At 40.6% G+C, this 12,717-nt stretch overlaps 1 protein-coding gene across 7 annotated transcripts in view; it reads left to right on the forward strand.

Moving 5' to 3' along the window:
• Positions 1-12,717, forward strand: part of PRDM5 (PR/SET domain 5) — a 186,330-nt gene that overhangs the window by 55,816 nt on the left and 117,797 nt on the right. For 5 of the 7 annotated variants that reach the window (XR_011436212.1, XM_023636626.2, XM_023636627.2 and 2 more), the window contains exon 3: positions 7,922-8,044. The exons of the other annotated variants lie outside the window; for them this stretch is intronic. Coding sequence is in view for 4 of the 5 variants with exons in the window: in XM_023636626.2 (XP_023492394.1) it covers positions 7,922-8,044 (123 nt within the window). In the remaining variant the exon portion in view is untranslated. The remainder of the gene's footprint in view (positions 1-7,921; positions 8,045-12,717) is intronic. 7 annotated transcript variants of the gene reach the window in all.

The raw sequence follows: 12,717 nt of genomic DNA on the forward strand, positions 1-12,717 counted from the left end.
TGTTCATACGCCACAGGGAATGTTCTGCAAAAGCCGGCTGTAAGGCTTGAGATCTGTGCAGGCCTCAAGTCCGTATGAAAAAAATGGGCAACGCGATAGACTCATAAAACGTTAACCAGATTTAGAGTTTCTTGAATCATTTCTGATGGATCTGATGGATGCCACCAAACTGTGACAAGACATGCCGACTCGAGCGATGTGGTTTTCCAACTCCTTAGAGAACTCATCTGCCTTATGATATTGAAAAAATCCACGTAAAGAAAAAAGCCAGTAAGTAGTCAAAATAGATGTCACAGTATTCAGGCGCTAACCCTTGCTTGATCTTTAAAGAAAACCCCTTGAGTAATAGGGATAGTAAGCTGACGTCAACTAAATTCACTTTATTTATGCCGTAAAAAACTTGCCTATCCAAAAATGTCACTGAAATCTGAATACCTGAACACTTCTGTAAAACTAGAAAGGGACAGTGGCTACACTTAAGACTTTCTCATAAATTTACTGTGGAAAAACGATATACTTTTCACTGTCTTTCCGTTTATTTCAGTTATTTCTTCTTTTAAAAAATTAGCCCAATTTTAGAAGTATTTTGAAAAGTAAGACATGAAGTGCTTTTAAAAGTTTTACAGTAAGTCTCTCATTACCTCTCATAAAATATTTTTGAACTTTTAAAGGAAATAAGGGCAATGGCAGTTAAAAAAGAATGACATATTATCTGAACTTTCATTGAATAAAATATTTATTGAGACCATACCCAATAAAAGGCTTCCATTTCTGAGTAGTCCATCACCCAAGGATAGGATTTGCTCAGCCACTTAACCCTGACTGAGTTGCTCAGTTCAGCTTGTCTTTGTGTCTTGGATGGTATCACGTGGACTTCCTTAATACAGGCTGCTTGATGACAAAGGCCACCTCAGCTAAGTGTAAGGTATGGCAACTGAAAAAGCTTTTATGATTTGAAGCTGCATCAATAGAAAGCATGTCCAGATCATGGGTCAGAATAGTCCTTGGTGTGCTGTATTCTGTCCCATGTTAAGAGAGCTTTGACAAATTAGTGCTCGTCCCTGAGGACAACCGGGATGGTGAAGGAAGTTAAAATCACATAGACAAGGAAAACGTTATTTGTCTTGTAGAAGAGAAAACGGAGGAGAGACTCCCACCTTCAGAAATTTGAAGACTCTGCTGTGAGCCTCAGTTTCCTAATGCTTTATGTTTGCATAATATCCATTGGTATACAGAACTGTCATGGGTTTTATTCCTTTTGATGCTTGCACAGCTTCTGTGAGGTTGCAGGGCAGAGACTGTCGTCCCCATTTTAGAGGTCAGGAGAGTGAGGAAATGACTCACTCAAAGTGATACAGTCAGGGCTTGGATGACACGTGGATATAAACCAGATTATCAAGGTTAATCAACACCTTTTTTTTTTTTGCTGAGGAAGATTATCCCTAAGCTAATATCCATTGCCAAGCCTCCTCTTTTTTTGCTTGAGGAACATTGTTGCTGAGCTAACAACTGTGCCAGTCTTCCTCTATTTTGTATGTGAGACACTGCCACAGCATGGCTTGATGAGCAGTGTGTAGGTCTGTGCCCAGGATCTGGGCCTGTGAACCCAGGCTGCTGAAGTAGAACATGTGGAACTTTAACCAATCGGTCACAGGGCCGGGCGCAATCAACACGTTTTTGATTCTTAGTCCAGCATTTTTTTTTTTTTAAAGATTTTATTTTTTCCTTTTTCTCCCCAAAGCCCCCCGGTACATAATTGTATATTCTTCATTGTGGGTCCTTCTACTTGTGGCATGTGGGATGCTGCCTCAGCGTGGTCTGATGAGCAGTGCCATGTCTGCGCCCAGGATTCGAACCAACGAAACACTGGGCCGCCTGCAGCAGAGCGTGTGAACTTAACCACTCGGCCATGGGGCCAGCCCCTTAGTCCAGCATTTGTATCCACTCCAGAATGCCTTCCTGAGGTTCATTTCAGCTTGAATATGTAATGAAAAAGAGCCTATTTTTCTCGTCAGTCTTTTTACCTAACTTTGTGTGTATATTTTGGGTGCTTGTCAGTAAAGAGACAAGGATCTGTAAGAGCCTGTGTTTTCTCTCCCTCTGCTTTCTCATCTGAAGGCCGGGGAATCCCTGGGTCTAATATATCCTATTATTAGATTGTATCGGGGGGAGGATATACGAGCAGATATGTTTCAGTGATGTGTATGTATGTGGGGAGGGTGTGTTTATAACCACCAAAGCGAGCAAGAATTTTAGACAGAATCCTTTGAAAAATCAGAAGGAACAAACAACCTGCCCTTTGCTTGGAAACTATAAATCACTACAGTTTTCTAGAGATGATCCTTGCTGATTTCTGAAAGTGTCTGTCCCTTTGATTTAAATCTCACAGCAGTGTGCTGTCAGAGTGGATTGCTTGAGCACACTTGGTTTTTTGTGCTCCCAAAGATCTCCTGAAGTCTGGTGAATTCAACACCAAAGGCAAGGCACCTGGCCTTCTTCAGTTGACGACAATTGCAGGAAGAATGCCTGTAATTTAAATACAAAAATATGATGACGTTTTATACTCTAAAGACATCTTTACTCTAAATCTTAGTGCTTAAAACTGCGTTGGAGGGGCCAGCCCCGTGTCACAGTGGTTAAGTGTGCATGTTCTGCTTCTCGGTGGCCTGGGGTTTGCCGGTTCGGATCCCGGGTGCGGACATGGCATGCCTGGCAAGCCGTGCTGTGGTAGGTGTCCCACATATAAAGTAGAGGAAGATGGGCATGGATGTTAGCTCAGGGCCAGGCTTCCTCAGCAAAAAAAAAAAAAAAAAAAAAAAAAAGAGGAGGACTGGCAGTAGTTAGCTCAGGGCTAATCTTCCTCCAAAAAAAAAACTACCTTTGAAAAGTCTTGTTGACAAAAAGAGAAATATGTTTTCTTTAAGAAATAAATCCTGCAATGTAACATATTGTGACTTCTTATTAAGGACATTATTGCTACCTTTTTTGGAACTGATGCTATTTCACTGCATTAAATTTCATTCACCATATGTTAAATAAAATTCTATGGGTTACATTGCACCACATCCGGGGACAAATCTGTCTCATTAGCTTTGTCCTGGAAACCCTGAAGGCCTGTATGTAGTGAGGGAAGAATTGCTTGGGCATTCAAAATGATTGAACAGAAATAATAAAGTAACATTGTAAACCCCTCTCCTGTGAAAATTAACCCTCCAAATAATAAAGAAGCTTCTCTGTCTATAGTGGGCCCAGTTAACAAAGAAAATATTTAGGGGCCGACCCGGTGGCGCAGCGGTTAAGTTCACACGCTCTGCTTCTCAGCGGCCCTGGGTTCGCCGGTTCAGATCCTGGGTGCGGACATGGCACTGCTTGGCACACCATGCTATGGTAGGCGTCCCACATATAAAGTAGAGGAAAATGGGCACGGATGTTAGCTCAGGGCCAGTCTTCCTCAGCAAAAAGAGGAGGACTGGCAGCAGTTAGCTCAGGGCTAATCTTCCTCAAAAAAAAAAAAAAAATTTAAATTTAGGGGAAGAAAATTTAAATTGATGACCTATTTCCAGTTTTTTTCTTTCACTTTCACATGAGGGTTTTCTGGTATTGAGCTGAGTCTTTTTGTGATCCCCTCTGTCCTTGACGGGTTGGGAGGACAGAATCTACTGTGACTTATATGCAATCCTGCTAATCTGGACTCTGGACAAAGTGACAGATCCATGGTGCCACATTCTCTCGGACACTTGAAAAGTGATGTTGTAGCGTTTAACAGGGACAAGAACCTGCCGGGTTTCCACACCGTGATCATTTTCATTTAATATGAAGTAGCAAAGTCACAGAGATGTGAACGACTATTGAAGCGTAAAGGTTTTCATTTTCACATGAGGGTTTCTTTCCATTTCCCCATTTAGCTAGCTTTTTTGTGTGTAACTAACTGGCTTAGGAAGCCTGTGGAAATCAGAGTTTGGAATTAATATGGTTTTGACTGCAAGATGACAGTGTTGACTTCATTATAGGCCCCAGGTATGCGGAAGACGATCCTCAGGGGGACAGTATCCAATATACTTCATTTGCATGAAAATTCAGATGGAAGAAGATGGTATTTGGAAGACTAGTTTTGACAGGAAAAGAATATACACTTTGGCTGCAAAGATTAGTTAGATGCTGGAACGTGATACGAATGAATTTTGAATCTTCTTTATTCATTAGACTTTAAAAATGCTCAATTTATTACCTCAAGGCTCAGTATCAAATTGAAATAGACAAACAAAGACTTTAATAATAGCCATCTGTCTGAAGTTGTTTTGATTTGGTTTCTCTGGGAAGAGGAAGGATGGGTTAGATTATCTTTGCATGTCTCTTCTAGACACTTCAGTGAAGAGAATGCTGTGCTTGGGATAGGAAGATCAGTCAGGGAACCAGAATCTAACAGCTTTACTGAGTGTTGGAGACTGGGGTGGTGCAGTAAGGAAACCACCGGCCACTTGAGAGTTGGAGAAAACAGGTAGCCAGCAAAGGCTGTGTAGGAACTTAAAAGTCCTTTGGGTAAGGGAGTTTAGAATAAAATGAATGAGCAGTGGCTCTGTTAATGAACAAAAAAGTAGTTTAAAATATGAATGTATAGGCAACTAGAGTATATTGCTGCCTGTGATAGCGATGTTATGAGAATATAAGTAGGTAAATCAGTTTGTAAATTTGGATGTATTCAACGTGACAATTTCATAAAGATTTCAGTGTAAAATTGAATCGTGCATTTCTTTGAAGCTGGAATACGGTGTGAGAAGGTAATAGATAACCAGAAAGCGCCTACATCTAATGGACAGGGAAGGACAATGGGACATTAATGCTGAGTAGTTGGACATAGTTGGAGCCAAAGGGCCTGGGAAAAGGCTGAAATGCACAGAGAAGAAACAGTGCCCCCGGTACGTGTGCCTCCGGTAATAAGCCAAGAGACATCTTTGTTATGTTTCACGTCTTTGAAGAAAGAATTCGAAATGTCAGACACATCTGATATCTATTGTACTTCAGACTGGGTAACAAACGTAGGACGGAGGCCGTTAGCTAGTTTCTGTAAGTAGTGTTGTCTTCTCAAATGGAGACATGTGGGCTTTCCCCACAGAAAATTAGTTGGATTGTGCCAATTTCAACAACAGTTGTAGATTTTCAATTTCAGTTCTGAGAAGGATTCTCTTTCAAGTATCTAATGTCTTTGCTACCTTCTCAGTTTAATTTAGTTGGTTGTTAATATAAATAGTTTTGTTAGTGTAGCTATGGAGGAAACTGGAAAGGAGACTTTATACCCAAATATTGAAAATTATTTATTTACTCTGCTTAGAGAAATGTGGTCTGGTGTCCTCTTTGAGGAGAGGCGTCCAGGGTCCTTTCTCTCTATCGCGGCAGCGCTGCTGGACGTCTGTGCCATGACCCAGCGGGCACCCAGGCTTCTGAGCGGAGGGTGGGCAGGACAGTTCCCGAGCACCTCCCAAAGCAGATCTCAGCCTGAGTTTATTTAGTGACAAGTATTACAAATGCTCATCGCTTCACACCTAAACATGGGACGTATAAAGATTAGTTATATGTTATTCATAGTCCTAAATTTGTTTTTTGGCAACTACAATATCAAAAATTAAATTCCTGCTTCCCAATGATAGTCTGGCATTTCATTAGATTTTTATTGTGTGTTTAAGGAAACAAGAATTGTTTGAGAAGCATGGTAGTATATAAGACAGTAGGAGCAGGCTAAATGTATTTTTTTGTAGACACTGGATGTTAGAATCTTGAAATGTCAGTCTTTGCAGTACATGTAGCAGATGTTTTTATATAACAGCTTTTTGAGTAACTTGACCTCTGTGGATGCCTTCCTGGTCTGTATGGCAGTGGGTGATCTGCCCTGTGCCTGTTTGTCTGATCTCAATGCCCACCATTTTCTCGGTTGCTCCTTCTGTTCCAGCCCCATGGCCTTGCTGTTCCTTGAACAGACCTAATTTGTTTCCACCTCAGGGCCTTTCTACTTGCCTTTTCCTTGCTGCTCCCTCTGCCTAGAAACACTCTTTCCTCAGCTGTCCACTGGCCTGTGCCCTCCGTCCCTTTGGAACTCTTCTCACCTCCCCTCATCAGGGAGGCGCTGCCTGACCACCTCCTCTGAGACAGCCCGTATCTCCTTGAACCGAACTCACTAGTTTTGTCTCCTGGTGAGTTCAGAGCTAAAAAGCACAACCAAGGCAGAAGTAGGTGAAGAAGAGGTTTATTGCTTGCACAAACAGTGGAGGACACCGGGGATAGCTGCCAAAGCAGCATCTCCCTGAGGTCAGTGCCAACAGAGACTTTATACACAAGCGAGCACAGCATAGCAGGTTTATTTGTAATAAGCGCGTAACAACTGTACTCTTTTAAGGCACATGCGTAGCAGGTAAACATGTTATTACATACATCTAATCATCTAAAAATGGCTTTTTGGACCCTCCTAGAGGAAGAGAATTTAAGATGCTAATGAGTGAAGGTAACTTTAGGATGCTTGGTGCTGGAACAATTTGGGGAGTCCTTCTGCAAAGATGTGAGTTTCTCTTCAAAACAGCAACATCTGCAAAACCGGGACATCAATTTATGCAAAACAGAACACATAGTTTCTCTTTGACTGCAAAACGCTGGACAGACTATGTTAGTTGTTAACTAGATCCTCAGTAACCCTTTCTTTGCCTGGTTCCCTGGTCACATCCTCGCTCTGTGTCCTCCTAGTGCTTTAGTTGTCTTCAAGCACTTAGCTTTACCTGAAGTTCTCTTCTATGCTTTTTTTTCTTTTTATTCTTAAGTGTTGTGACATCAGGCTTCATCCATCTCATTCGCTGAAAGGGTCCCAGTGCCTTAAGCAGTATCTGGCACACGGTAGGGACTTCGTAAGTATTTGTTGAGTGAGTGAACGATTGTCCAAATGTATCATGAAAATACATACCTCATTAGGCTGGTTGTGCTTTATTTTATAAAATAACATTTTGGAAATCTGGAATTTGTTTTTCCCCAACTCAGGTCTGCAAAGGTGAATTTGTAGTCAGTACATTTGTGTCAGTTGGTGTTGGAGATGTGGAGTGCTGATCACTCATTCCTTCTCCTCTCCTCTCCTGGGTTGCACTTGAATATAAACACAAAATTAGTGTTGGATAGAGATTGGTATATGTTTTATTAAGCTGAGCAAGTACCCAGTACCCTACAGCACAGGCGTTTTAGAGAGGCTCGATTCAAAGCAGCTTGGATTCAAGAGTGTCCAATGGGTGACCTGCTCCTTTGGCAGTTACCCCCTCCCTCGAATTGAAAGTTGAGTAGATCTGACCAGGAGGGCTTAGGGCATGAAACAAGAGGCAGAGAGCCCACTGTTGTTCACAGCAAGCCATGAGCAGACCACGAAAAGACAAAGTGGATTATATTCATCCACTAGATAAAATGGGAAATTGTGGCTCATTGGGTGTCAGATTCCACTGGTTAGATTGGCAAATTCTCCTCACATGGAAAGGACTCAGTAAGCAGGTGGAGAGAGAAGTTGAAAGGATCGTTCCAGCTCCACCCCCTTTAATTGGAGAACAGTGCTGCCTTCTCTGTGGAAGAAAGGGCACGAGTTGCCGTTATGGTTATCCCCTGAACAATTGCAGTTTAACACATAGATTAAAAAATATATATGCAAAGAAATAATTTTCGCCAGAAAAGAGCGATCAGCACAGGTAGTTTCTGGGAGTTGGTTATAATAGTGAATTGTCTAGCCATCTGCCACATGAAATAGTGGGCTCTAAGGGGAAGAATGGATGTTAATCCAGCATCTGTTCAACCCTATTAATAAGAAAGGTCTATGCTTATGAAAAATACCATGTTCTAACCTGGAGATTTTTAGAATGGCCAATCCTGACTTCAAGTACAAATTCAGGAGCCTTTTATGTTGCAGGTTCGTGGGAGTAAGGGAGAAGTTCTGTACATTTTGGATGCTACCAACCCACGACACTCCAACTGGCTTCGCTTCGTTCATGAGGCACCATCTCAGGAGCAGAAGAACTTGGCTGCCATTCAAGTGAGCTTACCTGCTGCTTATTAGTTACTAGTATGATGCTTCTTATTATTCTTGTTGCTCTGTGAAGGGAGTGAACTAATTTGTAACTGTACTCTGTGTTTTAAATTTACTTCCCAATGACCTGCTTCAAATAACAGTAACTAAATCATAAAAGCAGAGAAATCTCATCTAGTCAGTATATTCAGGACAGGGTGGGCCTCGCTGTAAATTGACACCAGATCACTCACTTTACGAGAATTCTTGAGGGAATGAATTACACGATCTGATATTGTCCTGGGCAGATCTTGCTTTCAAGTCCTTTTAATACATTCAGTGAAGGTTTATTGATTTTTTTTTGTTTGATGGTTTATTTGGCTCATCACACAATATTCTGTGTTACTGATTGGGAAAGGCTTCACGGAGAAAGTTTATGTGGGTGTATCCTCATGACTAGACTTTGAGCTTCTTGAGGGTGGTGTATTAGTCACGGCCTCCACAGAAACAGATCCAGCAGAATCTATCTATCTATCTCTATCTATATCTGTATCTATATCTATAGAGACAGAGACAGTGGGGCAGAGACACACAGAGAGATTTATTATAAGAAGTTGGTTCATGCAGTTATGGAGGCTGGCAAGTCCAAAATCTGCAGAGCCTATGGTCCCACCTTGAGTTCAAAGGCCACAGCTACTGTAGAATAAGGAAGAGCTGATGTACTAGTTCGAGGCTGAGGACTGGAAGGCTGCTGTAGAACCAGGAACAACCGATGTCCTACTTCAAAGGCTGTCAGGCTCAAGAGCAGATGTTCCAGTTTGAAGGCCGTTAGGCAGCAAAATTCTCTCTTACTCAGGAAAGGTCATCCTTTTGTTCTATTCAGGCCTTCAACTGATTGGACAAGGCCCACCCACATTGTGGAGGACAATCTGCTTTACTCAAGTCTGTCTATTTAAATGTGAATATCATGCAAAAACACTCTCACAGAAGCACCCAAAATACTGTTTGAACAGCTATCTGGGCACCCCATGGCCCAGAGAAGTTGACATATAAAATTGACCATCCCAGGTGGGAACCATATTTTATTGAATTCTGTATCCTAGTATAGTGCTGCACATAACGTTAAGTTCTGATGTAAACGATGAGTTGAACTTAGATTATCCCTCAGTGGAAATTAGGGCAAGAAGAGAAAAAGTTAAGGCAATAAGTTTTTAGAGGGGCCCTATAATTAAAAGTCATTGATCAGATGATTAAGAAAATAGAGAAACATTACATTCTGTCAGGGAATTGACTGATCCCATGTGAAAACCGAACTCCTGGATCCGAAACTGCAGAAAAGAAAGCCAAGCTATGATTGGCAGAAGCAAGAGGGGAGGGAAGAGAATAAGAGAACTAACATTTTGAGTATTAACCATGTACATTGTTCTAGAAGCATCATATACATCATGTCATTTATTCATAAAAACTCTGAGAGTTTAATAATTTGTTGAGGGTTATGCTGATTTCACTCAATTCTGAGTACAAAACCAACACTGGCAAGAAAGAAAATGCACTGAATTAGGTTTTAAAGCAATCAGAAAAGAGTCGTCTGGAATATTCTATTTCCTGGTGTTATTAGCTAACGAAACTTTTTCAGTACAAGTAAGTATTGGATGACCAATGTGATTACTGTCTCTTTTTGTATGGATAAATGAGAGATGACTCTTACCAAAAGGCTGGGTTGGGATGGAAAATAGAATCTTTTGGCAATTAGAGATAATTCAAGGCACTTTTTTGATTATTCATGATGTGCCTTGATCCAACTACAAAGTTAAACTGGTCTTTTTTTCTGTTTGTGTAGACATGAAATTTTTTTCAAGTATTTTATATTTTTTCATGGTTTCGTGAGACAAACTCATCTACAGGATCTTCAGTTATGTGACAATTTTAATTTACAGACTCAGTTTGAGTGTTTCTTTGTAAATGTTGCCAATATCAAAATTGCCTGTAGAATCATGAGCTGTACTTTAGGCAAACCTATTGTTTTGTAAGTTCTTCATTATTGTGTTTTACAGGATATTATTCTGTTTAAACTAGATTCTTTTCTCCATGTACTTAAATAATGATTTTAAGCTTTCCTCAAAATCCTTTACTTTGAGAAGTTCCTTCTTACTGGGTGTTATTTCTGAAGTATCAGTGGCTCTCTATTTGCCCCGACTTTGCAGGCGTTATATGCTCAGCTTTGAGTTTTGCCTCAGACATCCTCAGGTCATCCTCGTCTAGGAGTTCTTTTAACTGTACGTTCGCTTATAATGCTCTCTATGGTTATCTAAGTGTTTCTCTCCATCTTTTACTGCCCACATTTGCTATTCTGTGCTCTATGTGTTTCGTCATATTATAGCCCCCTACACTTCTTTTTTTTTTTTCAAATTTTTTTTGAGGAAGATTAGCCCTGAGGTAACTTTACTGCTAATCCTCCTCTTTTTGCTGAGGAAGACTGGCCCTTAGCTAACATCCGTGCCCATCTTCCTCTACTTTATATGTGGGACGTCTACCACAGCATGGCTTTTGTCAGGTGGTGCCATGTTCTCACCCGGGATCCGAACTGGCAAACCCTGGGCTGCTGAAGTGGAACGTGCAAACTTAACCACTGCGCCACCAGGCCGGTCCCTACACTTCTCTTTTTTAGTCATCACAATTGCTAAGACGTACACAGTTTTTATGTTCATTCTGTGCATTCATTCTAGTGCTTTTCTTCCTCTCTATCTGCTGTGTTTCTTTCCTTGAAAGAAACTAGGAATCTACGGAAGATGACTGTTGCAACTTTGGTACTCCAAGAAATCGTCATTTGACTTCATAACAGGAGGGGAGGTGGGGATGGGGTTAGAACAGGACTCATAAACTAACGAGAGGCTCCGCGAAGTTTCACCTTGAATTTAATTAGAATCTGTGTCTGTTCAGAGAGCACGCTGAGAGTCTTTCAGGGCAGAAGAGATGACAGTGCCCTTCGTTCCTTTGACTCTACCTTTCCTAGGAGGGGGTCGAGTGCACCTTGACCGTGGTTCTTGCCTTGAGCACAGTGTGGGTCTCTGCTGGGTTCCTTGAGGTAGCGTCTTTCTTATTTGAACAGTAGCTGGAGTCGCACAGTGCTCAGGGTTCAGAATCACATCTGAGCTAGGGGCGGAGAGCATAATTGTTGGGTCACATGGTTGACAGTGATGTCAGCCTTCTCATTGGTTGGGATAATCTCCTGAGGTTTGCATTCCAAAAACATTGAGCTGGTAAGGGAAGATCATAATGTTTCCTGCATAACATTATGAATCACTTGCATTCCAAATTGCATCTGAAATTTGGGGTATTCAGGAAATTTTTTATTTGAGCTGTATGTCCCAGGAGTGAGTAAATGAGAAACATTTGTGGCTATGTGGCTTGCTTGGTGGAAAACGTCAATACTTGGTCCAATTTTTTGGACAAGGGATTAAGAATTTGAGGTCTGTTTTGGCAAAAGATTGCAACTCCTTCTCAGAGACTTGATTATATTTCTAGTTTTGCAATTTATTTGATTTTGGAAAATTTGCTTTGGAAATGATAATTTAAGTATCTGAATTATTGAAGAAGGATCTCGTAAGCAAACAATTCTTCCCACATGCACACATTTCAGAATAATCATTTGAACTGTATTTTCAAACTTGTGAAAAATATTTCCAAATAAACCAGAAAATTCTAAATGTGAAAGATGTGGCTTAAAATGAATAAACAGAATTCTTAAGCTCTGTAAGAAATGGGTGATTCTTATTAAATGTTAATTTTGTTACACTAAAGGAAAAATATATCTTGTAAAATTTAAAAAAATATTTGAGCTAAGATGTTTTTCAGACTTTTAAAAATATCTGATCTTTTGATAGAAACTGTTTAAAATAGAGTTATGTCATTTAAAGTTGAAACTTTGAATTCTTTGGACATTTCAGAGAGAGAGGGTTACAACTCATTTTCTTAAGAACACATTTCCAGTCATATCTTCCCTGGGACTTTTCACAATATGTTATCAACATAACATATGTTGTATGTAAATGAAAAAGGTGATTTGGTGTTCTCAGAAAAAGGAGCATATTGGAAAAGCATTTGGGTCTTGGTCTGCCTTATGAGGGGTGGCAGGCCGTGGGGATGGTCTAAATAAGTTAAGAGGGCCCTGGGCGTTAGGCCCAGCTTATGATAGTAACACAGCTCCGCCCCAATTCCCATGTTGATTTGGTTTCTCCATTACCAGGAGGGCTGTTTTGTTATATATTTGTTCTCCTACCTCTGCCGTGTATGAAGATGGACCCTCTTAGGCAGTCCATCCTGGAGTCTTTCTGGCAACATGTGGTGTTTTAATATGTCAGAGCTGGGAGATCAAATGTGGATCTCCAAAGAGAGCAGCAACTTGGATGTCTTTAAAGCACGAAGAGGACTTTGTCCATTGTCATCAAGCCACCGAGACCTACAGGCTTGTCATATAGGGTTGATGTGAAATTCAAATAGCTGTGGTACAACCAAGCAACCAACAAAAAGAAATATCAGAAGGATTTATCACTGATACCCAAAATTATATTTTCTTCCAATTCTGTTTCTTCTCTATTTCTCTTTTTCCATATCAGATTTATACAAATGGTATTTATACAATATGTTCTAGAATTTGTTACAGAATAGTAAGATGCAATTGTGTAATGATTTTGTTCAAT

The sequence above is a fragment of the Equus caballus genome, chromosome 2 (assembly GCF_041296265.1).
Source record: "Equus caballus isolate H_3958 breed thoroughbred chromosome 2, TB-T2T, whole genome shotgun sequence".
In the NCBI taxonomy this organism is placed as follows: domain Eukaryota; kingdom Metazoa; phylum Chordata; class Mammalia; order Perissodactyla; family Equidae; genus Equus; species Equus caballus.